This window comes from Gavia stellata, chromosome 3 (genome assembly GCF_030936135.1).
Source record: "Gavia stellata isolate bGavSte3 chromosome 3, bGavSte3.hap2, whole genome shotgun sequence".
Lineage (NCBI taxonomy): Eukaryota > Metazoa > Chordata > Aves > Gaviiformes > Gaviidae > Gavia > Gavia stellata.
The window spans coordinates 56,656,716-56,683,561 of NC_082596.1; the positions used below are offsets into that span (position 1 = coordinate 56,656,716).

General features: G+C 37.5%; 1 protein-coding gene across 1 annotated transcript; it reads left to right on the forward strand.

Moving 5' to 3' along the window:
- On the forward strand, window positions 1-25,942 carry RAB12 (RAB12, member RAS oncogene family). The gene is made up of 6 exons (XM_059815216.1): window positions 1-253; window positions 13,667-13,727; window positions 21,347-21,485; window positions 22,008-22,097; window positions 23,085-23,189; window positions 23,710-25,942. Exons 1-6 carry the CDS (start codon window positions 10-12, stop codon window positions 23,821-23,823), a joined length of 753 nt encoding a protein of 250 aa, XP_059671199.1. The 5' UTR covers window positions 1-9; the 3' UTR covers window positions 23,824-25,942.
- Window positions 25,943-26,846: the final 904 nt, after the last annotated feature.

A 26,846-nucleotide genomic window follows, 5' to 3' on the forward strand; every position in this document is an offset into this window, starting at 1 on the left:
GCGTCGCTGATGGAGCCGGGCTCGGGGCTGCCGCAGCGTAGGGTGGGGGGCGGCGGGCTGGACCTCGGGGCGGGCTCGGCGGGGGGGTCGCCGGCGCTCTCCGGGGGGCAGTCCCGCCGCAGGAAGCAGCCCCCGCGCCCGGCCGACTTCAAGCTGCAGGTGATCATCATCGGGTCGCGGGGGGTGGGCAAGACCAGCCTCATGGAGCGCTTCACCGACGACACCTTCTGCGAGGCCTGCAAGTCCACCGTGGGTAAGGGAGCCCGCCGGACCGCGCCCCGTCCCGGGGGGTGGGGGGCGGCCCTCGACCTGGTGCTCGTCGTGTCCACCCTGCTGCGGGGCCCGGCCGTGGAAAGACGGGGCTCAGTGTGGCGGCCGCCTTCCCTGGCCCCTCTCCCGCCTTCCCCCAAGCGTGGTCCCCCTCCCCACATGCCGGCCCGAGGCTTTCCCCTCAGGGGCATTCCAGTCCTCGTCCCCGTCAGGTGTGTGGTTGTCCCCTTCCCACCCAGCCTCTCGGCTGGCAGAGCGGGGTTGCATCGCCCTGGGTGGGTTGCTCGGCTGCAGGAGTTGCTGGAGACACTGTGTGCTGCTTTGCAGTGGGAAGCTGTTGGTGTTTATGGCGAGGGAGCCCTTGGTGTCAAACTTGCCAGCTCTTGATGGCAAGATCGTGGAGGCTCTAATTATCCTTGCAAGTTTTGAGAAGGTTTTGGATATCCTATTTCAGTCTTACTAACAACAAACAACACAGTGTAAAAAAAAAAAAATAAAAAAAATAGGGATGGTTGGTAAAATGGGTTATTGTGCACAACTCTTAGATGTTTCATGTAGGGAAACAGAACTATTTCAGGAGTTGAAAAGTTGCACAGTGTGTATTCACTGTAGTTGATGGGTCTTCAAATACTGTTCTGGACCATAGTCTGATTCACTCAGATTGCTGTTATGCCTTCATCAAGAAACCCTCCATGATGTTTGATCTGAGGAAGTTAATGTTTTGTTTCTTGAAGAGTATCCCTTGAGCACACTGCATGTTTTGCTCCTCACACAACTAACTGGAGAGCAACCTCCTAGTTCTGTAGAATGCTGTCTTATTCATGGTTTAGTCATCTGTACAAGTCTTGGAGGTAATTGAATGCCTGCTGTCTTTTAATGCACAAATGTGTAAAGGGAGGAAAACAAGCTATTTAGGCTGCATTGTTATTATAGTCCTATCCTTGGAATTGAACTCTTGAGTATTGCAGCAAGGTGGTTGTTAAGTCTGTGTCATTGGAAAATACGTGTGCTTAGCTTAATTGTAGCTTGGAATGTGAGGAAACATGGCATCTGATGGAAAGTAATTGTGTTGCCTTTTAGAAACTGAGTTACTACTACCCAAAATTATCTTCCTGTCACAAAATAATACACAGTTACTGTTACTTTAGTATTAATGTGTGTTTTATCAGTTGTTTCATTCTTTCCTAGGTCCTCTAAAAATCCAAACAGATTAGTACTGTTAGTGTCAATACGGTTTGTTTTGAAGTTGGTAGCTTAACCTCGTAGAAGTTAGAAAGACAGTGGTAGCATATCAGTGGCATAATCCTCAAGTGATGTGTTGTAATGAAGAAATACTTATGGCTTCTGTAGACAGGTTTAGTTAAATATATGGTACAGTTGAGGAAATAGAACTAATAGTGGAATGTATTCTTTATAAATTCTCAAGACTATATATTGTTTTGAACTTACACGCATCTTCTTTGGGCTGACCTACATTAAGGGTTCCTTCAAGGCTGGGCTGACCTCTGTAACTAACTAGGGTTAGTTTCCTGATGTGAGAGGAGGTACTCTAGATCCCGGTCCAGACTTCCAGTCTGGTGCCTTGTAAGCAAAACTGATTTGCTAGATAACTGAGACAGTGATTGAAGCAGAGAAGCTTCCTTATTTTAGAAAAGAAACAGGAACTAAATGGTGGTATGTTGCTAGACAGAAGATTACGTAATGTTTGATGTACAAAGTGTGCCAACATAAAGCAGCATAAGGAAATCAACTTGTGCCAAAATACATGTAGAAAAACGAGACAGTAATGGCATTCTTTCAAGGTCCTCTGACTAAACTTGAGAGCTGTTGAGATTCTCCCAGATCCTTTGACTGCTAAATGAAAAAGCTTTTCACAGTCACCTTGCACCCTGCTTTTTTTGCACTGTAGAGTAAGAAAAAGTAACCTCTGGTATTTACATTTCATGTAGATTGAAAATAACGCACACTCCAAAATGACCTGAAGTCAGACTTTGATACACAGTTGAAATCATAAAGCTCTTTGTTTGTCACCACTTACTGCAGTGGTTTTCAAGAATTACAAGTGGAGAATGTGTTTTGAAACATTGTTGAAAACCCTGTGACTGATCCAGTTTGAGGAAGATATATAAAATGAATATTCCTTGATTAAATTTGAAAAGATATGTAACCAAACAAATGACTAAAATTTGCTGTATCTACCTTATATTAGTGAAGGTGTATTTTAAATAGAATGCTATAATACATATTTACTCCCTTACCTTGATATTAATGGTCTCAACCTTACATTTGTTTTTATACTAAACCAGTGGAAGTACAGGTGAAACAGAAGAACATTTAACACCTTAACCTTTTTTATGAAAGTGTACAGGCTACTCAGATCTTCTCTGATAGTGAAAGAATTGCAAGTGTCCAAAACCTTTGGCTGTCTCTTGGCCCTAAGTGCTGTTTAGAATAATGAGGCCATGTCATTGAAAAGTGGAGTGTTTCTGCTGAAAAGGGGAGGTGTGGATTCAATTGAAAAAGATACAGTATTTTAATGCTAATTTAAGAAGACTACATTGCCAGATTGGTAAAGTAAATTCTATAATAAAAACACATCAACATGTCTTCAGTCTCATCTCAAAATACTGAAGATCTTTGGAAGTGTTCAAAAATAGCTTGGCAGATTTCAGCACATTATTCGTAACAGCACACAATGTGCTGTTGATCTAAAATTCTTTTGATGTATTTATTTTGGGCATTAAATTAGTTGCATAGAATATTGTATCTACTTAATCTGCTATTTACATAGTACTGAGAATACTCAATATGCTCAAATATTTGCTGATTTTTGCATGTGGTTGTCAGATGAGAAATAGATATTGCTGTTTACAATTTTATGTGGTAGGTCTGAATGTTTGTTCTTACTATTAGGTTATAACTTCTTTTTATTACTTGTTTGGGCAAATAAATTGTTTTTAGAAATGTTCCTCTGTATCTGCAATGATGTAAAATTACCCTCTTCATGCCAGTGTTAAATCCAGAGTAGTTAAGGTAACTTCTTCTCTATAATGGAATAATGCTTGTGCGAGGCTAATATTGGCATCATGTTACCTTTGTCAACAAACATAAATATACATACATTTTTTGTTTTAAAATAAAATTTGATCTCCGTTTATGATCTATTACCTAACCCCCATGCACCTGCATTATTCACACAGGAGCAGAATCCAAAACTATTGCTTGGAGGTTTTTCAGACTCTTGGCAATTAAAAAGAAGTATGCCAAATTCAGCATGAAAAAGGATGATCTTTCCAAAGGTAGCAGATAAATACTCATTACCACATTTGTGAGCAGACTGAAAGATGGGTGGTGAAGGAACAGTGCTTGCCTTTGCTTCTTCCTCCCTCCTTCCCCCTCCCCCCCCCAGTAGTTCTTATCCCAAAAGAAATACATCTTAATTCAGACCTCCATAGTGATGATGTTATAATTTACATATAAATTTTTAAAAATGGTGCTATCTCACTCTCTTTTTCTTCAGATTCCCTTTATTTAATAGTCAAATGCCTCTGTTCTTTTCCCAGCGTATGTCCAACCACTGCTCAGTCTCACGGTTGTCTGTCCTACCTGCATCCAGCAAAATTTAGCTCATTCCCAATCTCTCTGCTGTTTTTTCTTCCATGACAGATCTACAAAATTCCTGTACTCAGCAGTATTCCCTGTCTGTCTCATTTTGCTGCAGACATTACACTTCTCTCTGGGTTTTAATCTCTGAACCTGAGGCTCCTGCTCACCCAAAGCTGAGGCCCTGCACTGACTCACCTCTTTACTTGCTGGCTTAGTATGGGAAGTTTCTGAGGCCTAGTCTTATCCTTCAGTTCTTTTCCACCAGGTGTGAAAGCATCCCAGGAAAGAGGCCTTGCCCTTGATAATATCAGAGCAGTTTGGGTGCCTCATGCATTGCTGGCTCCTTTTAGCAGCTATTCACAGGAAACTACAGTACTGCTTGTAGTAAACAGTAAAGCTTCCTTCAGTCCTGGTTTACAAACAAAATCACAGGTAGACCTACTCAGCTAAGTTTGTAATAGGAAGTTCTGTTGTGGATCAGGATGGGAATGTTGTGACCTGTGATCTGTTCCGGACTAATTGTAGCCTGTGGGTTCCAGATCAGTGGCATGCAAATGCACTGCTCTGCAAGACGCCTTTGACTTCATGAAAATGCTCTTTGACCTTGTTTCACTTTACTTTGATGTTAGTGTGAAATGGTATGTAAGTTGGGAATTCATTAGATTTATGGAGCGCCATAGCTTTTTCTTTCAAGCAGTCTTTCTCCTATCAATTCTTTTTAAAATACCCATGTCCATGCAAAATGACTTAATGTCCATCAAATAAACAATAGTCATGGTGAAAACTTAAGGTTTATCTTTTATCACAGGAATTTTAAGTAAGGCAGCTTCTGGTTTTAATATATATACACATATATATGATATATAAATATATACATATATCATTGTATGTACATATACATATATTTGGGGTTTCTGTCGCAATTCAAACCCTTTCTTCATTCTCTTTATCCTTAAAAAAATGTGTGCTAACAACATAAATGTTAAGTTTCATTCCCACAACCTTGTCATATAAAATAATTATATTTACTTAAAAGTATCAGCCTATTCAATTTAAAAGTATCAATTGGTCATTTTTCAGAACTGCCCTTTAAGTTGCTCAGTTTTTTTAGTTGCCTAGTCAGTATTTATTCTCACAAGCACTGTAAACAGGTTTTTTCGTTATGTGGCTTACTAACCAGTTGAAAAATAATTTTTCAGTAAATGATAATAAAAATTATGTTTTAAAAACAAGTTTAGTAATTTGATGCAATCTCAGATGAAGAATGGTCTACATAAAATTTTCAGAAAAAACATCCTACGTCAACTAGAAGAGCACTTATCTTTTTGCTACACTTGTTGTATGGGCCTGTGGGGTCTTTCTGACAAGCATAATTAATTTTAATTTTTCTTTAAAGTTTTTTTTCCCTTACATAAGATGGCACTGAAAACTTAATCAGGGTGGGGAGAGGCAAGAAAGGGTAGAAATAGATGTCTCTTGCTTTACCGTATCATGACAAAGTAGCAGTAAGATGTCCTTGCTTTATAGCCAAAATCAGCTCTGTACTCAAGACTGAGAAATTTTTGCTGTTGTACTACAAAAGGAAGAAAGTTCTGATTGGTTATAGGTACTTCTTTGAGAATTGACCCTTCTTATCTTTGCATGTCCAGGGTGTTAATACATGTCTGTTCTTATATATTGGCTTTTTGGCTAGTGCAAATAAAACCAAACAAATCTCATTAATGGTGTGCTGCAATTACTGGACAAACTACAAATAGAGGAGAGCATGAGGCTGGAAACCTGCACAGAAAACAATTTTGTCTTACAGAAAACTTTAAGATAATTAGCGAGCATGTATGAACCTGCCTTGTTTGTCTTCAGTTCTGTAACCATAAGTTTAGGAAATAAAACTTGCAACAGAAACCTGTGTTCCCTGGAAGCTGCCTTTCACCTTAAGGAGCAGTGCTGTCACTTGTAATTGACACTAGAGACTACAGCAACTGAAAGCACCTGGCAAGTCATTTTTTGCCTTGGATATGTCAACTAAGCATATTTTACAGCATTTGGTGTAGTCTGCAATTGTTTTCTATGCGTAATCATTTGAATCCTCATAAGGTAACAAAACTATATTTTAAAATAGGAAAATACAGTAGGTAGATGACAGAAATTATCAGGGTTCAGGAATAGGGTTTTGGGGAGGTATGGGTTTTTTAATTACCTAGAGGTTGCGAAGAAGAGTAAATTTGAAATGGACTTTGTTTTCTTCATTTGTAAACTAGATGTTAACCTCAGCTGATAGAAATGTTCAGGTACTGGGTTATATCAATGCTACAGAACTGTCAGAGTACCTTGTAGTCCCTAGTCTGTACATATATGAGAATACACAAGTAAAACAACAGGCAAAATGAAGAGGCCACTTGAATGGTGTCAAATGCAGAGTTTAGTTTGCAAGGAGAGTGGAATGCAGCTGTCAAACTCAGTCTCAGCTGTGAACAGCTGAGAGTGTCAGAAGCAAAAAAAAAAAAAAGAGTAGGGGCATATGATTCTCGGTTATGGACTTTCTTATTTCTTTCTGGCAGTCACGAGCTTAAATGTTCATTTAATGAAAATAGTGCATGCACTATGCAGAATAATTGTGGTTTTGGCTAAACCATAAAAAGGAAGAGACAGACTTTTTAGAGTGCCTTTCATAAAAAAAATCCTGAAGTCTTTGTAAACTATCTTCGCTAGGCTGTCCTTAAACAAGAAAGATGGTTAATATTCCCAGTTGTTAAGACTGCAACTATTTAACAGCATATAGCAACACTTCTACAACTTATTTCTTCCAGTATCCCAAGGAGTGGGAAACTTGATACCCAAAACAAAATGCTAAATTCAGTCTCATTTTGAAATAGATTCTGCCTTTTTAAAATCTGGATAGTGCTGTTCATCAAATAAGTTCAATTTTTCTTCACATTCAATTTTCCTTTCAGGTCAGGCAGTTGTAGACCAGTAGCTCACTATGTTTTCCTGTTCTGTAACCAGAAGTTTGAAACTAAGTCTTGTTCAGGAAGCTGTAGAGAGTCTTACTCCTTCCATGCTCCCCTTCCACCTCATTCTGTTTATCAAAATTTTGGTGTCTGCTTTGAACTTAGTACTGTAAATTGTGTCAAAAGCCTGCATTTTGTGAAAGGCTTTATAATTTTACCATCCACAAGAATGTAAATAAATGATAACTTCTTCCATTCTTATTGAGTTTGGAACTACTAAACATCTGAGATGTTTAGAAGCTGTACATTGGACATTCAAAAATCACTAACAGTTTCCTAAAAACTCATTATAATTACACCTTCAAAATTTAGTCACTGTGTTTTATTGTATATTACCAATTTTTTTTTTTCTGTTGTTGGTGTATCTGTTTCATTCTGGTCTGTAGCGCAGTTGCCAGTTGAGATATGGGTAGACTTTTATTTTAGGCAAGCAGTCTCAAATGTCTGCATGTTAATCATTCTAGAATTACACGCTGAAGCTTTATGGACAACGTACTTTACCTGCCTCTAAAATAATCCCTAAACTGGCTCATTTCTGACTAACACTTAATGCTTCCAAATCTCTTCTTAGAATCTTTAAATTTATAACATGCAGTTTGAAAAAGGTATTTCCACTTTAGTGTGTTTTAAAATTAACTGCATGTCCTACAGCTTCAGTTGAAATAAGTTATGATGGGGTTTTGTTTGTTTTTTTTTTTCTTCAAACAGATTTTGTAATAGTCCCTTCTTCCCCCATGTACCTATTGTTGTTGCTTGCTTCCCTCCCAAACAAGATGGTAGAAATCAGTATCAAAGCTATTGAGCATCTTTTCATTGACTTCAGTAGTCTCTGGGTAGGTGTAAGTATTGTATTGTATTTAGTTACAGACCAGGACTAACAAAGATAGTTCTTACCTCAAGAAGCATGTGACCCCAGTCATCAATTGTAGCAGAAGTAAGAAAATTTGTATAATGCTGTCAGATGTCCAAATTAAATAAACTGTCGTAGTCTTTGAATTATATGTCTGTTCTAATGGTTAAGTATGTAATCTCTGAATTTTTAAACTGATTGTGTTTCTTTAAACGTTGTCCAATTATTTTTCACTGATTGAATTGCTTTGCAAATCACTAATAGGCCTCTGAAAATTTAATCTATTGAAATTGATTTTAGTTGGAGGGGTTTTTTTGTGCTCTATTTACATCTGTTTTCCCATCTCCTCCTTTAACTTTGTTATCAGGAAAGCTTGGCCTCCGAAAGGTCACTCTGTGCATTAAGCAAAACAGTTTCCACTTCCTTTTTCTGCCACTTAGGGGAAAATAAAAAAATGAAAACCTAAATGCAAAATGCATAGTAAGAACTTTCTTCACGATTTGTTTTATTTCTAAACAAATTCTTTTAGCTTTAAAGAAGGAGGGTAAGACCCAGTTGTGTGTGTTTCAGTTTGTGCTTTAGTCGGTAACTTTCAGTTCCTGTTTGGGGAGAGAAATTAATATATTATAATCTGCTCTGGGCTAGACTTAATTTTTATTCGATTTCAGTCTCAAGTTTTGAATAGTCTCAGGTTTGGTTCAGTGACAAGGTACGTCATCCTCACTGACTTGCCCTTATCTAGAACTTCATTAGTGCACTTCTATTTTGAGTGTTTGTTCTCTTTCCTTTAGGGCTGTTTATTTTTGAAAGGAGTGCAGACAGTTTGCTTAGCTGTGTGTTTAATATACTTTTAAAAAACTTCTGTTCTACTAGCCCTTTATTTTCCCTGGAAAAAGCATAGTTTCAGTTAAGCGCATGTTGTAATAGATGTTCTTATTTGCATGAAGCATGTTTTTAATCTAAAGTTCATGTGTTAGTAACAAAAACAATGTGCTTTGTATAAAATTTTGAAAATCCTTAACTAATAATCTTACCTTACACACACCACCTAAGTGCTGCTATACTTAATGCCTTATTTGACATGTACCTAGTCTGTGGGGAGAGGGCACCAGCTCATTTGCGGTTTTAAGTGGTAGGGCAAGCTGAATCAGTATACTTTGAAAAGCTTAATAGATAGAAAATCAGAAACCCAAACCAGAGGCTGAGATCTGTATTGTACCTTTTTCATTAGTTCTTATATGTGTATGGAATGTGAGTATGGATTCCTGAAAAAGGCCTTTCCAGAGAAAAATGGAGGTCAAAATCTGACATCCAAAATGCACACCTTTCACTGATAAAAAGAGAGGTGGTAGTCTGGATTTACTCATGGTGTGAGTGTAATAATTTCAGGAAAACTGAATGCATTGATTGCCTGTGGTCCATGCAAGCCTGATGTATGGAGAGGAGGCCGACTTTTTAAAGGGAGGAGAGATTGTGAGAAGCCTTTTTGTTCCCTTACATCACTGTGACCTGGCAAAGGGAATACTTCAGTATGATCATAAGCACATGCACTTGTTGGCTCCACTGCCATGTGTACATTTGGTTATTCATTGACAATAAATTAGCCAGCAGGCATTTAAAATGCAAACTAGGTAGCATGCAAACCAGCAATAGTTTGATGGTGTTATAGCAGCTAAAGAGAGCCTTTCAAAATCCTTTCTTTTTGTAAGATGTGTTGCTCAGATTTAATGCAGTTGTCAATAGTAATTATTGATTCCTTTATTTTGTTGAACTATATATAAAACCATGACCTCGGTTCCATTCGTGTAATTAAGGACACAAGGTGCTTAAGTGGCTTGTTTTAGCTGTTGTTGACAACCTTTTAGGGGATACCCACCATAACTGGAGGCACAGGGTGGGGGATACATTGGTGTAGCTGTGCTAGTAGAGTGTTATGCCAGGGCTAGTAAGTCTTGTCTGTCAGTGCGCACGTTCTAGCACGCCACTGTTTGTGGGACTACATAGTTTCAAGACTGGAGCAGCCTCTGGTGGGGTTGAACACAGAACAAGTTTAATAAACTTGGGTGTTGTGGTTTGGGATCTGCCTTAAGGGAATAGTAACTGCAAGGACTACCAGCATCGTTACAAACAGTGTGAAACTTGAAAAAATTCTGATGATGTGCCTGTCCTTAACAGGTCTTAGAATTAGGTTTGACAAGACTGGGAAAGACACGTCTTGCTTAGAGCAACTCTAAATTAAGATTTTGCTGAAGCAAGGATTTTAAAGAATTTACCAAGTATTGCTGGCATCAACACTGTAGTATTACAAAGCACTTCTTTAAAAAAACCCACCATTTTCTAAGAGCATATTTAATACCTTCTCTATCCTGTGCTGAATAGAGAGGCTTGAAAAGACTGTTTGCAGTTATTTTGCTGAAGAATGGGAGTTTGCAGCAGTTGGTCTGAATCTTCTGTTCTACAACTGCAAATATAGAGAATGTATAAGACTGGCTTAGCATGTATGAATGGAAAGGTGCATTGAGTTGTCTAACACTCAATGTCATGTGTGACTAATAAGTATTTGTTATCTGTAACAGTGGAAAGTGTTAGTTTCCTGACTGACTTTCAAAGAATATTAAGTTTTTCCTCTTGTTTTTAGTAGCTGGAGCAATTGTATGGATAGCAAAACTTTTCATTTAGGTATTTTCATTGGCATTAATCAAGCTAAATAATTCATTTCATTGAACGTTTTTCTTAATTTCAAATATCATCTCAAGTTGAAGTGGAAAACAAATTATTGTGTTGTTGTTTTAATTAAATTACTAAATTGTATGTAAACTCAAAGCACTACCTTTGGCAGGTATATGGTGAAACATGGTAATAAAACCTGACAGGCTTAGGAATTTGTTTCTTCATGTGCAAAAGGAAAGTTGCTAGATTTTTTCCTTCAGTATTGGCAGACATGAAGCTTTTGGTATTGTGTTGATGCTTGCAGAGCATTACTAATTATAAAAAGCAGTTGAGCAACCTTTGCTTAGTTCTGGCAAGCTATATGACTTAAGTATTGAATGACTCAAACAGTTCTGTAGAAGAACATGCTTTTCCAAAACTGTTACTCACTTGCATTGTTTGTTGCAAAATTTAACAGTAGAGAAATGTTTCATGAAAAACTTTAAGATGATTAACAGAAAGATCTGCCTTTGAAATAACAATGCTGCTGACATATTATTTATTTCGAAACCATCTCTTTAATAGGTAGGCGTTTTTCTACTTCATTTCATTCATATGTTGTACCTTCTAGTCACAGAAGTCCAGAGCTGAAAATTTACTTTATTAGAACAGTTGGATTTTTCTCTCCATAGTTCATTATTTATTTTTCCTTTTACAACAAAACCTTTTTGTTCCTTGGTTTGTGTAAGACAGTGATGTATAAACCACTTCTGTAAATATAAAAATATTTTGTTGATGGAGTTGGTGAAACTTACATGAAATTCCTGTGATGATTTGTAATACACCATTTTGGATCAGAGGTGGTTTGGACTTTTTTTGTGTGACAACAGAACTTTTTCTTTACACAGCAGAGCTGTATTCTCTCTCTGCTCAGATCAAACTCCCCTACAAATATAATTGTTAGCCTAAGACAAGTATACCCACCTGTATGAGCATCATAGATTCTTTTCTCTATTTATGGTGGGAGAGAAAAGTGAGATTTTTCGGTTTTTAACCTGAGTTCTCAGATGAATGGCAAATCGTATAGTATGTTGTGTATGATATAACGGCAGGATTGAGAACTGGGGTTGAGATGTGTGGGCAATTATATTCAGACTTCCTTGAGGAAGGGAGAGGTTTGAAGCAATTTCAGTTAATATTGGTTATCTCCTTAGCAAATAAAGTTGCTGTCTTGTAGACAAAGCTCTGACCATTAAGACAATTGCATTTTATAGTTTAAATGCATTTATATAGAGAAAAGGGTTTTAACAGTAGAAATGGATGTGTGTTTCTTTAAAAAAAAAAAAAACAACAATCTCATTGATAGAAAAGCAGTAATGACAGGAATTCTTATTTCGCACATTTTGGATAGTAGAGCATAGCTGGATCATTTCACTTCTGCTTTTACGCTAACACAGATGGTGGTTTTTCAAAAGTGTAGAAAAATATTTCTTAAAGTTAGCATTAATAAATACTCTGAAATTTTAATAATTCTAATATTTTCTCAATTTGCATATGAATACTTGAAAATTGCCATTAAAATTGTAGAATGTATAGTACAAATCAGTTTAATGCTTTAGTTCCTGTATTGCCTAAGAACCCTCCCAGGGTTTGAATGGGATACGTTTTGGTAAGTGAAATATAAACGTCAAATGTCCTGAATAGCTCTCCAAGAATTGGTGAATAAATGTGCTAGACATTTTTAAGGACATGGAGAAGGAGGACAAATGTCGTGGTAATAACCAATACTTTTATTGCTATGTACGGTGCAACTGCAAGCTGTTTGAAGGGATTTTTGTTTAGGAGAATGAAGATCAGTGATCCTTCCATTTATTTCGTCTAGCTGAACAGTGGCAACCTGCTTTGTAAACTAAAAATAGAATTGAATGTATCCTTTATGTTTCAATTAGTAAAGTGTGTCTGGTTTTTTAAAACTTAGTCCATTTTATTGTCTCATACCAACAACTTTACAGACATAACTATCTTTAAAAGCACTTTGAAATAAATGCGAAGTCAGGAGTTTTTAAAAGCTTTGTATAAGGACCAAGTTCAGTCCTTTCTGTCAAAGTTATTGTTAGTCAAGACTAGATTATATTAGCAGGGACACTCGGCTTTTACCAAGTGTAGATGTTAGGAAAATGTGTCGGTTGTGTTAGAGAAAATAAAAAAATTTTTTTCTTCTTTGCTTTCATCCCTATCCTTGGTATACAACTGTGTGTGAAATAGCAAAAGTGTTTCCAACACACTATGCTTCTACACTTCTGTGTGAGTTTAAGTGTACCAGTCTGAACCCTGTTCTCTTGTCTTTTTATTCCCCCCTTTTTGATTTAGCAGTGTTAGGAGGGATGGTGTTCAGAAGTAAGAACTGAAGCAAAAATCTTCATACAAATGTATACTAAAATTATCATGTTCACAATCTACAAATGCTATGATATTCTTGGACCTTTATACCCTGAAATTTTCTTGTGGTTGAGGTGGTAATCTTTTGTGTCTAGGTATTGTTTGACCGTAGTATGTCTTACGTGTTGATTGCCGGCATTATTTTTTTTAATAGAACTAAAATCTTTCTGTATAACAAGGTCTTCATGGTTCTATCTTTGATATTTAGCATGCATTCAAAATGTGGCTAGAGTTTTGAGATGATGGATAAAAGTACCATACAGGTATAAAAGAAATTTTAAAAGTCAAATACCCTTTGCTAATAAATATTTGCAGGAATTAACAATGACAGTGCTGACACACTTCTTCATAAACCAACCACAATTTCAGCACTTCTACTAAAGTGCTTTACAGATGCTAAGCATCCGGCCTGGAAATCAGATGTGTGTTGTTCCCACTTCACAGACAGCAAAACTGATGTGGAGGGATTGGTGTCGCTCCATGCCTCCAGTGCATCTGTGCCAGTTGGAAGTAGAGCAGGCTTGTCCTTGACAGTCAGCGTGAATAAGGGAGAAACAAATTGTGCCTGTTGTTTTACTTTTATGTTGGGTTTACCTGCTGCTGGAATTGTTGCACGAAGTGGAAGGTTTATGTTGTAATGCTGCCAAACTGGATGGCTCACACACCATATAGCGGTTGTCAAATCCCCATGATGTTCCTGAAGTGACCCATAGTGGTGCAAACCCTTCTGCTTGTTTGGACTGTTACAAGTTGATTAAAAAAAAAGCTATAAAAAAAAATAATTACACCCTCATTACTTTTGCTTCTTATTCCTCCTTTTCTGTTTACTGTATTTTATTTATAGGTGTTGATTTTAAAATCAAAACAGTAGAGCTAAGAGGAAAGAAAATTAGATTACAAATCTGGTAAGTAAAACAAATGTGCAACCAGCAGTATGTTTTAATTTTTATGTTCTAGCATGAATTAATATGCTTGTCTAATACTATTAACTGTTATAAGCTGGTTTAGCTCTTACCCTATTCCTCCTCTCCTCCATTCCCACAAGATGTAAGCAAAACCAAATAGCTATAAGATCTTTGTTAGGGTAAAGGAGGAGAAGGAGAGAGAGTTAGAAATAGAGCATGAATGTAATTCCTGAAATGTTAAAGCATCACAGAGGTCTCAAGCACCTTTTCCTAGAATGATATCACCTACACAAGAAATAGAATAGGAGTTCTACAAACAACAAAAGGTGACTGTGTTAAATAGACACAAGAGAAAGTACACTTTAGGGTTTTTTTAATTTTCTGGACTGTTTAAAACTGACCTTCATTGTAATAGCAATTGCAAAACAACTGTGAAGTATTTTCTAAACTGTTCTAGAAAAACTTGGTATAGGCATTGCTGTTTCTTTGATGCTATATTAAATAACTTTAAAGTGAAGGGCATTCATGACTAAGTAAATTATATCCACTATAAACAGCACTGAGAAGTAAAATGACCCCATACAAGTAAGACTCTATACCTTAACTGGTACCGATGTCCTACTACAGAAAGCTCAAAGTCTGAGCTAATCTTTTCCTTTTGGGAGTAGGTTACATGTTTCCTGATAATGATTCTCCATGTCAGTGATTAATACCATTTTTACTGTTTAGAAATTATTGAGCTTAAGAGCTCCTTTGTTTTGCAGAGTAGTACAATACATAAACATTGTTATGAGAGAATAAACCAGCTATGTTCTATACATTAATCTTATATACTACTATGTAGAAGCTTAGCTTTGGTTTATTAACAGTGTGTGATGCATAATTGGCATTGTAGTTAAACTGTTAAAGCTGCTAACAATCCATAGAGGGGGAAAAAAAGCTCTAAATATACTCGTTAACACTTTTGGGATATTCTGGTGGTTTCTCATTCTTAACTACATGGATGCAGTGAATTCAGCTTACTAACTCCTCTTGGCAGGTCACCATCAACTCTGTTTGTCACGCCATGTGTCTGTCTTGCTTCCCTCTGAGTTAACTGCTGCTTCATCTTTGGTATCATCAGTCATCTAACACTTGAATGTTAGTGGCATGCCTTCATCCATCATCTGTCCCTGTTTGGAAACCTATGACCACAAGTCTGGCAGTTGAGCCAGCAATTGTTAGCCAGGGTCTGCTGGAGCTGACAGAGGTAACAAAAAATTCTGATACGGAGATGCTACTGTATGCCTGATATGAATTCTTGCTATGAAATGTGCTAAGCTTATCAAACAATTTTTTCATATTGAATAAATACTTTATAGGAGAGATGTTTTGTTGGAAAAGAGATGTTTAAACCATTATTTTCCACATATTGAGAATATGCTAGTAGGATATAGGAAATTTCTAAAAATTGATAGGTTGCTAAAATGTGACCATTACTGCTGTGCAAAGCTCTGCTAAATGGTGAAGCAAACACAATAAAGTGGTAATATTTTAGAATATTACAAAATCCATGAACACAACCTCCTGCTCCTAAGTGTCACTTTCTCTCCAATGGTGGCTGTTAAAATGCTGTTCTTAACCCATAAAACTGTCTTGGCATGCTTCTAATTTTTTTGGAAAAGCAATTGGATAACCACTCCTTTTGCTAATTTATCCTGAACTGTGTTGTGTATGTTTGGGCTATTTATAAACTCTTACTATCATAGACTTACAGAATCGTAGAATCGTTTAGGTTGGAAAAGACCCTTAAGATCATCGAGTCCAACCATTAACCTAACACTGCCAAGTCCACCACTAAACCATGTCCCTCAGCGCCTCATCCACATGTCACCTCCCGGGTGGTGACTCAACCACCTCCCCGGGCAGCCTGTTCCAATGTCTGACAACCCTTTCAGTGAAGAAGTTTTTCCTAATATCCAGTCTAAACCTCCCCCGGTGCAACCTGAGGACATTTCCTCCTGTCCTATCACTTGTCACTTGGGAGAAGAGACCAACACCCACCTCTCTACAACCTCCTTTCAGGTAGTTGTAGAGAGCAATAAGGTCTCTCCTCAGCCTCCTTTTCTCCAGGCTAAACAATCGCAGTTCCCTCAGCCACTCCTTACTGTACCTTAAATTGTTAGATTAAAAGGCGAAAGCAACTTACCAAGTCAAACACTTGGAATTTTAGAAATACAGACTTAAGCTGCATGGCTGATCCTAAGTCAGTCTCCTTTCATACCTACACAGAGACGGAATTAAGGTTACCTCATTCTTCCTGGTAGTCTTATGTCAGTAACTTTACTACAAAAAGCTGTTTTATTTGGTGAACAGACCATTTCTAAAGTTTATGCTTTTCTGTTTTCTTAATATGACTAAGGTTACCTTTCGAAGCATCAAAGTTGGATTATTTTTTTTAGGCATTTGATGATTCTACTTCAAAAATCAAACAAGAACAGTTTAAAAAGAAAGTTTAACTTTGGTGGTTTTTATGGTCACTTGACCTGTCTCTCCACTGACCACTCTATCGGCAGAGTGTTCTCTGCAGACCTCTACCACTTGAATTTATGAAAAAACAGCAGTACTATGTTGAATATATCGAGCAATTAGGTGTGCAAGATGTCTTTTTGAAAAGAGCTTTCACACCTGCTGCTGTTAATAGAGTGTTAGTAGAGTAGTATACAAATTGGACTTGTCTCCCATATTCCTTTTGCAATGGGATACTGTGCACTGAGGATCACAGAGGCGTCTGCTCTCGCCTGTGGCTTACCTGTTCCTGCCTGGTCCCTGCTACCTCACAGTACCTCTTCCCCTATTTCCCTGACTTTCAGTCAGGAAACAACCTACTGCTTCTTAGATTATTAAATGGTAGAGCAGCACTGAGGACGCAGAGTAGTGTCCATCTTCTCTGTGCCACCTGGAACCCTAGTAGTGCCCCTTGGCCTGCCAGAAATAGTAGATAAAGTACATATGCTGCTGCGTTGCAGTTTTTGGCTGAAACAAGCTCATACGTTCTGTGAGAAGTAATGCGTGGATGCAGCTCAGGCCATGGGGTGAAGTAACCAGAACTACTGGATAGCGTAAGTGTCCAAGTGAATCTGAGCATCTGTGAATCAGTGCTTTTTCAAAGCTTGAAAACTAGACCAAATAACAGGAAACCTGTTCTCGTGCTTTGAAAAATAGGTGTGCCGGGAGTTGCTCGGCAGGACAGAAGGGTGTCTGACTGTGCCCTCTTACCTGAGTAATGTGGGCACTCAGCTGACACAAGCAGCAGTCACTTCTGGCTTCCTCCCTGAAAGGACCTGGTTAGTGGAAACTGTAGTGCCCTGCCACTGCGCCCAGTTCCCTGCTGGGGAGCCAAAGGGGCTCTCTGGTATCTCTATAGCTTTAATGCCCAAGGAAGCCAGTGTCCTAGCAAGAACACAGTCTGATTTGCTTCTGAAGGTTGTTTAAATTGGTGCTTTCTCATAAAAAGTTCACATTCTGCCAGCTCAGCTTTTTCTAATGGAGAGTTGTTGTCGTGGAAAATCTCTGGGGTGAGGGGTAGTCTGAGGAAAAGATCACCTGTCCTGGAATATAACAAAATGTAGTTCCTTCTCTTCAGTACCTCTGAAATAAATTATTTCATATAATAAAATATTTTAAATATATTTGTGGTTTTATGGGAGGAAAAAACTCAGCTTGATAAGTAGAATTAACCTCTAAAATTACTTAAAAACTGTTTCAAAAATATTGCCTGTAGGTTCCATAAAAGCACAGAGGATGTGAAAGTGTTAAATTAGTGTTAAATTTTTATTTATGTTTAAAAATATTTTCCTTTCTATTGCCACTTCATGGAACTCTTCGTAAAAATTAATTTAACTTCAGAGCCAAAGACAGTTTTGAGTTGTCTATGTGTTTGTCTCAAGCAACTGTTTTAGATAGACAGAGAACATTTATGTAAAACAAAAATTATCCAAACCTATTTTAATTAAGATCAACTGTATTTGTATTGTATTTTATGCAGTCTGAAATAGTGAGAATATGACAAGTCAACACTTGAAAATGAGCTTTGTGTGGTTTTTTGTTTGCTTTTGTTTGGTGTAATGTTTGTTTGTATTTTTGGAGTGATGTCTAGTTTCTGTTTTGGAATCAGAAAAACAGAGTCAAGCAGTGGGGTTTTATTATTACAGATTATAGATGGTCAAGGAGTCATATGCTGTATGTTTCTCATTACAATTTAGAAATACCAGTGTTTTTCCACTAGAACTTTAAAAAAAAACAATAAAAGAAAACTGCTTATAGCATTAAAAAAGGAGTAATCTGTTGTATTTTTTTCAGTGATGCGAAACCATTGATCAAGTTGAAGTAATTTATTATTTGGACTTCTGGAGTTTGAATTAAATTGAACTGGCTTATTCTATTATGTCTATTCTGACCAGAGCAAATGAAGAACTAGCAGCACTTAGTATCACTTATAAAATTCATGAAGTTGCGTACTGTTAGCCCATTTAAATAATGCTCATCTCTTCTTCCAGCTTTCCACTAGTGCTTCAATAGCTATACTTACTAAAATACTCCAGCTGCAGGAGTGTAATACATCAATAAAAATAGTATAACAAACTTAATTGCTACAGCACTGCACATGAAAGGAAGGCATTTTAAGTTGGATATGCTTTTAATAACAGCTGTGCATTAGGAGTTGTCGTTTCCTCAATATTGGAAGAATATACTGCACATTTTCATGAAAAAGAAGATAGCACCTGGTAGAAGATGAGATTTTTCCATGTGAAAGATCAACTTGATACTCTTCTGACACTGCAGTTTGTTTAGGTAGCTTGGGGTTGCATTCTAAACTTGCTTATCGCAGAAATAGTTTTCCAATTTTCACATTATTGTTTGAAGGCTAGTACATTGTTAATGTAATGTTAGAGACACAAATTCAGTTTATTTTCTTCCAGTTGTCAAAGGAAACAAGGATTAGAATATCATGCTTACAATCAGAAACCTGTTGACTGGTTTCATTTAAACTTGCTACAGCAGTAGAGGCATTGGTTGTGTGTAGTGTGGGGAAGTCAATGACTTAAAACAAGGCAAAGAAAGTCAGACATAATCCACTGTAATTAGTGTGACTGGCAGCTGACAGTCAGTGGCCATCTGGCTATTTAACATATGTAGTGGCCAGCCAGGCTGTCCATGGGTGTTTTAAACTGGCCACAACATGTGGTGTGTCTCAATTAGCCAGCAAGCCAGACTACAAGTTGTGTAATATTTGGGTGAACGACCTACACAAAGCAGGGTGCAGGACCTGAGGGTACAGAGAGGAGCAGCAGCCTGGGAATACTGTAAACTTTCAAAGATCCTGAGGGTCTTAGGGGGTGAGGAGAGGCTGATAGTACCAGGTAGACTTGGAGATACAGTACTCAGCAGGCTAGGGGAAATATGGAGTTGGAGATAGCTGGAGTGGCAGAGTGTAATGTTGCATAGTTGGCTCCATCACCTAGCCCCAGGCTTATCCAGTGTGTTGATGACTGTCTTCAGAGAGGGTGATCGAACATTAGTGTGTTTATTTCCCCTCTGTTTTTCTAATGTATGAACTGAGTCACCTGGTAGCTCCTCTGTGATGGAATTGCTAAAGGTCCTTAGCACTGACCTGAACGCACAACCAGGTGACTCTGAAATAGCTCCTTTATTTCTGCGTTCTGGGGCACAGAGAAGAGGGGGAAGACCAGCCAACAAAAAGAGCAACTTTTTCCATTATTCTGGCCAAAGCTAGAATTGATGCGTTCTTCTACGCCAGGTATGCCCTTCCACCTGCTGTCCAGTTATGTCTGCTCAGAACAGTGGAAGTAAAGGGATCGCATCCTTAATATGCATGATCAGTAGGTTGGATTAGCAACAGATGGCAGGGGCTGCTCTACAAGGTCATAATTCTAAGAAGTCTGTTCATAAACACTAAAGCAATGTTATCCATATGTGGAAAATCAACGGTTCATGCTAGAATTTTTTTAATTTTTCATGGAGTGTCCAAAGGACCTTTCAAAAAATAAATCTGAGTAGAGGATGGGATTTGACTAAAAATAAAATAAAAATGGATGCGGTAGGAATTTGTTCTCTTCTGCCCCATGTTGCAATGCCATTGGCTTGCAGTGAAGTAGTAGTGAGTATTTTTCCACAGGCTATGAAGCAGAGGTTTCAAATCTCTTTGTAGTGGACACTGCTTTACTTTGTGAAATCACTAGCAAGGATTTGTTGCTTTCAAGTACTCTTGTGGCAATTTCAAGAGAAAGTTAAGTACTTTACTTTTAAACCTGCTTAGTTAAAATTCTTAAAGATTTTGTGAAGAGCAAGATGGGTTTGTGGTAGTTTATTCTACTGCTTGTTGTGCATAGACTTTAAAAGAATTGATTCTTCAGGACAATCGATGTGGCATTTTGTGAACATGACTTTTTTTTTTTGGTGTTTCGGGTCTCCATTGTTAATCTCATTCCCAAATTCATCCTCCTCCTCCTCCTTTTGTCTAAAATGTGACTGTTGAAGAGAGTTCCTTTTGAACGTTTGAGTCCCAACACACATGCACACGTTCTCCCCCATCCACTCTAAATTTTGGTCCATCTTTTGATGTGCTCTATCAGTGAAATTTCAAAATTATCCATTGACTCTGGGGACTGAACTGAAGCAGCAAATGCTTGATCACTTTGGAGCACCATATAACTTACTTTCCAGTTGTGATACCAGTCACATTTTAAGACATAGGGTATGCACCAGCTATTTTTTTAGTATAACTGCCAAAAATCTTCCATAAGCAGGCCTGATGATACGGTTAAAAGCAGTTCACAGGTTTTTGTGGTCCAGTAAAAAATAACCCTTCTGTCTCATCTGCTTTGGAATATAAGCCATAGCTAGTACAGGCAACATGGTGTCATTGCTGGAAAATAGTCTCCAGTGTAAATGCACCCTGTCTGAAATACCTACAGTGCTGAAAGTGAGAATGGAAATGTTATTTGAACACCTCACATCAGTAGATGTAAGCGTGAAAGCCAGGTATCTAATTTCAAAAGCTGTGCCACATAGTGGTTGCTCACTCTTTTCATTCACTTCTGCCAGTAGCTTCTGAATTAGTTTCAGAACCGTGGCTGAATTGCTGTGGTTGATCCAAAAAGGCTCTGAAACCTCGAATTACAATAATCAGTGCGTTGCTTATTTTATAGTTGCGTGTCCAGCTGTGTTTGATAAGCATGTATCCATTTCTTTTATTCATTTTTTCAGGGCTATTAAAAAAAAAACCAACAACAAAACAACCAAACCCCAACAGCACAAAACCAGCTTCATCTGCTGGTACGTTTTCACTGGACAGCTTTATTCTCAGACACATGTAGAACTATTTAGTGGCCTTTCTTGGTGAAGTTAGTATGGGATGAGTAGTCCTGATACGAAAACTTTTTATGATTGAAAGTACTGCTCCATTTTTTTTGCCTGAAATTCACACATATAGAAGGAAATGTTCAATATAGAGTGTCTAAGGGTGTGGGGGTGTTTTTATTAAAATGTAAACAAAGTTATTCTGTACTTTGCAAATTGGTGAAATATTTGTGCCAATGTTTGCTGCTGCTTCTTAGGGACACAGCAGGTCAGGAGAGATTCAACAGCATTACCTCAGCTTATTACAGAAGTGCCAAGGGAATTATTTTGGTGTATGATATCACCAAGAAGGAAACATTTGACGATTTACCAAAATGGATGAAAATGATTGATAAGGTAGGCCTTCAGTTTTTTCTTTTTACGCGTTTTTTTAAGCAGTAGTTTCCTTCCTCAAAGGTACTCTGTAGGACTGTTGGCATTATTTTAATAATCCTGTATCAATGCTGGATTCTTTTCACTGGGATTTAACATTAATGTGTTCTTGTTGCAAAATGGTTGTCCATTCCTGCTTCCTTGAACTAGAATTGTCACAGTTAGACGTGTCAGTGGAAATCTGTAACATTACTCATTTACCTGTGCACTGGGGGAGAGAAAAAAGTTTTATTTCCCATTTGTGAAGTAAGGTCATTATGTTCATTCTTAGATAAGCTAGAACAGCTAGTTCTCAAGTCATGTTTTAAAAATTGAATTTAAAAAAAAGTTGAAAATTTTTGAAATAATGTTTGGGAAGAACTTTTACATATAAATTGTGTAGGTGTGGTTCCTTATTTAGTAGAGGAATTGCCCTTTTTAATATTGTGTTGGCATTACAAAATCTTACATTCTAGATTTAGTTAATTAAAAATGTTTGAATTGCAGTATGCTTCAGAAGATGCAGAGCTTCTATTAGTTGGAAATAAACTGGACTGTGAAGTTGATCGAGAGATTACTCGACAGCAGGGAGAAAAGGTAAGAACAGGTCTAACCAAATCCTTAGTTGCTGTTAAAAGCAAATCTGCTGTGGTATTGCTGCTGATGGTCCATGGCTACTCTTGTTCAGACTGTTAGACCTAAGGAGCATATTGAGAGTGGTGGTGTTCTGTCAAAATCCATACGGTATTTACTTACTTTTATAGAATGTGCAATTACATGCTTTCCTGCTGGAGCAGTATGTCTTTGCTCTAAAGAGAGAATAAACTGCAAGTTGTCTTGCACAACACAGTAGTGCAGGGGATACTCCTTTTTGGGCTCTGAAAGAGAATATAGTGAAGACTTGAATCACAAATGAAGATATCTCTACTCAGGACATCTTTGTGAGCCTTCCTCCAGACGTTTGCTTTTCAGTAGTGTTTTAGGACAGGCAACAGCCCTGCTTGATTACTTGGCTTACCTTTGTTTTCATGTTTCTTTTGTTCTCTTCCAACTCCAGAAGTGGTAAGGAACCTGACAAGAGAATATGTGTTAGTATAACACTCACAGCACCATCTTGATCAGGACACTATCAATATGGACATACAGAAACATTTTCCTTCAGCTACCCATCATGCATTTGGAAGTAAAGCACTAGAGAGTTAGAGAGTCAAGGCTAATTCTTACATCTGTACTTCCTTTTTCCACATTTTAATCATAAGATTGAGATTAACTCTTCTGAAAAGTTCTTATTTTTTGGCAATCTGCAGCAGCCCACGTCAACTAAAGACAGGAATTTCTCAGATTTAAGTCTGGAAAAATGCAGCACACTTTTGCAGTAAACCAATTTTAAGTGAAAATCAGCTCTATGCGGCAATATTTACTGTACCTTGGAGATTCAGGATTATTAATTGAATTAGACTTCGGTCACAGATTTGGGGAAAGTTGTGGGGTTTTTTTTTAAAGGTTTTATGAGGAGTGCATAGTTGCTGTTTGTTGCTGTTTGTGTGTATCTTCATGTAGTTATTTTATTTTCTCTTCCATCAGTTTGCACAGCAAATAACTGGGATGCGGTTCTGTGAAGCAAGTGCCAAGGATAATTTTAATGTGGATGAAATATTTCTAAAACTTGTTGATGACATTCTGAAAAAGGTAAAATATTCAGGTAGTAGTTCCTCTGACCACATAAATGATCAGTGTTTAAATAATGACTGCAGGTACTTGTTGGGAGGACACAGAGGATGAGTGCACACAGTCAGGTGAAATTTTTGGTTAATACATAGTGGGCATGATGTAGTTCACAGACTCTGATGAACAGTTCAGTTAATACTGCTGTTGAATTTGGTAAACATCTGCTCCTATTTTGCTACATTTCCTCTTTCCTACAACTTCATTATCTATCAGCAGCTGACTGTACATTTGATGCTTTTATTTGTGGACTGTTCTGTTGTAATTTGTTGTAATTCGTTTAGGAAGTGGCTTTATTTCAACAATGTCTTGTAACTTTTTTCTGGAAGAAATTCTTAACACAACTTACTCGAATGTAGTTCACTAATAAGAACCAAAAGCTCCTTAAATTGAGGCTTTGGCTGAGAGTGAACTCTTGAAACGAGCTCTTTGTGCCGAGTTCTATGCAGATGACTGTTGACAGGTGATTTTTCTTTTCTTTAAGATGCCACCGGATGTTATAAGAAATGAGTTGTCCAACAGTATCCTGTCCCTGCAACCAGAGCCAGAAATCCCACCAGAACTGCCTCCTCCAAGGCCACATGTCCGTTGCTGTTGACTTGTTACTCCATACAGAGTGAAAAATAGGAGTGGGAGGGTAAAGAAAGTACCTGTACTACTCTGCACTACAATCATTTGGCAGTTTCTTGTTGCACTTTGTTATTCGAGTCAGAGCTACACACTAACTTGTAAATATGCAAATATGCAATCCTATGTAGGATTCAGCTATAACATTTAATTATTACCCCTCTCCCTCACAATGATGTTTCATTCATTGCCCCAGTGTTATAAATACTGTACAGTCGGTGGGGATTTACCACACTTCCAGTCGAGGAGGAGGAGAAATTAAATCTATACCTATTCTTGACATAAATGTTGTAATAGTTCTTGTTATTATAAACAGGCAGGCAGAAGCTCTTCTGGTATGAAGATAAGTATATGGTGCTTTGCTAACTATTTTAAAGACAGATTTTTTAAAAACAGAGGACTTTATGTACAAAGCTTCCATAATCAGCATTATGTTTCCTTTTAATGTAGTGAAAACATTTTTGGCTGTAGCATCCTCTGCTGACTGGATTTATTGAAAAGCTAAATTTAATTTTTGGCAGTCTTTTATTTATTTTTTTTAATGCTGCACCCTTTCTTTGTGTACCAAGACATCACATCTGGTGCAGATCTAAGATCGCACTCTGAAATAGCATATATAATTTTCTGTGTAAGCATAAACTTGGTTGCAAGTATCACTAAGTTTCAATAAAAGAATGGAAATATATTCAAGCTCTAAAAGAAGGTATAAAAAAGCAATGCTGCTGTCCTAGACAAAGTCTTAAAAAAAAAAAAAAAAAAATTAAGATGATACATTTTCCTGTGTTAAGGAATATATATGTGTATTTGTCTGGACATCTGTAGGGTTGGGGGAAAGGGAACCTAAGGTAAAATTATTTTCTTTCCTAATGGTGGAAATTATTCCCATCAAGCAAATACTGTGTTAGGTTTTTTGTCTGATAATGAATTTGTGAATTATATCTTTGGTATATCTTTTATTAAATGCACTGTTTAGTTTAGCTGTGGTAAATCAGTAGTTACATATTTGAATAACTTGGTGTGTCCTGAATGTTGTGGTATTGAAAAACATTGTGGTCCTTCTAAACTAATGAAGTGCAAATAAAATTTTGTATTTATGAATGACAGTGGAACTGCACCTGTTATTAGAATGGCAAATATCAAATGATGGGTAAAAGGTAGAAGAATCTGGAATATGGAACAATGATTGTTTTAGTTTTGTTATGATTTAATTTTCAGTTTGACAGTTCCTTTAGGTGTAGTTAGAAGAGCAGCAGACATTAGTTGTTCACCTTGATCACTGCTCTGTTGGGAGAGCAGCTGATGACCTGGCCCAGCTGATATCTTCAAATAGCATGTGACTGCTTGTCATGCTGTCTTAGCAGGTGGTCACTAAACTATTAATTACACTGGCAACACAAGTATGAACCAGTCGTCTTCACACTACAGCTTCTCTATTTCTCATCTCTGGTGCTGGAACCCATTTTGTCACTTTTGGCACTCTTCTAGCCAGTACACTGGCACTGACCAGTAAGGTATACCACTGACTTAAGCAGCTTCTGTCTGTTTTCTAGAAGGAAAAAAGACACAGCAAACTATTAATGTTAAAAAAAAAAAAAAAAAAAAGAGCCCTTATTTCACAGAGTAAGCTCTGACGTTCTGAATACAATACCATGCAGGTCTTTAGCACACCTGGATTTCAACTGACAAATTAAGGAAGCATGGTTGATATTTGTGCTTATGTCTTCTGCCACCTTGTGCCTAAATGGTTTGCTTTTTTACATAGTAAACTTACAGTTTACTATCATATTGGTAAGATAAAATCAATTTCTAAAGCACTTACAGGATTTCTGGTGGTACTATGGGCAATAACAAGGAAGGGAAAATTATGGAAAATGAGTTTTAACTTGACAACCATTTTATTTTTGCTGATTTGCTTTTATTTGTACTTAGAAACTTGTGATTTTTTTTCCTGCAGTTTTTGAATTTAATAAATATTAAGAAATTTGACTTAGATATATTTTTCTTGTAATTCTGTACTGTTTGTATATAGGTGGATTGGAATCCCAGTCTCTTGTACCAAAAATTAAAAATTACTGCATTTAAGAACAACATATTTATGTAAGAATGCTTGAATGTATTTGATTATTCATTGAAATCATAAAAAGTTCAGGAAACCTATTTGCTTTGCATCCATTATACTATGAGACTGAAGAGGGTTTTGTCTCCTAATTTTATCTCTGCAACTTTTATATGAGTCAAAAAAAGTCCATTTATGTCCTTGCTCCACCTAGCAGGCATTTGTAGTGTGGTGCGGAAAGATGAGTGGGGAAAAAAGTTATTCTTGCTTCTCTGTTGCCTCATACGGAAGTTCAGCTGCCAGCCCAACCCTTGTTGACATCTAATGATGGACTGTTTGAATGGTCTGCACAACCATTGAGAGATCACAGGATGAAAAAAAGGAATATGAGCACTAGCTGCAGCTGTAAGTCTGTTCTAACTTGTGTTAGCAGATCACTGTTCTTTAGGAGCCCTGGTTAAGGGTAGCCCATTCCCACTCTTCAGGGGGGCAGCAGGTGGTGGTGGTGGATTGTTTCCTTCTAATACTGAGCCCAACATGCTTTGGCACTAAACTCATCAGATGCTGTGGGGTCCTCTAGTCCCTGGCAGTTTCTTCATGCTGGAGAAAATACACAGGAGTGTTTTTTGATGAGCAAGCAAGGCAAGCAGAAATCACAAGTGTGTCAGAAATAGGATAGTAACATCTGCTCCAAAGTAGCGGTGGTTTCTTGACTTTTATGAAATAATGGTAGATAGATAGTGGCTGTTGAACGGTGGTTTGCCACTGATTTCAGTGTGGTTAGGATTTAATCCAGTAAATTCCCGAAATGGCACAATTTCAGTGGTGTGTCCAGTTAGCACTGCATCTTGTACTAAAACCAAATTTCATCTCTATCAAGAGACTGATACAATATTTGATTGTGTCTGTAATGTTTTAGATCTGCCTATAATGGACAT

Bases quoted from the DNA above. Each gene is read 5' to 3' on its own strand.
- RAB12 (XM_059815216.1), top strand. From the start codon at position 10: ATGGAGCCGGGCTCGGGGCTGCCGCAGCGTAGGGTGGGGGGCGGCGGG. The intron at 21,486-22,007 runs GTAGGCCTTCAG...TTTGAATTGCAG, and splicing joins GGATGAAAATGATTGATAAG to TATGCTTCAGAAGATGCAGA. The intron at 23,190-23,709 runs GTAAAATATTCA...CTTTTCTTTAAG, and splicing joins TTGATGACATTCTGAAAAAG to ATGCCACCGGATGTTATAAG.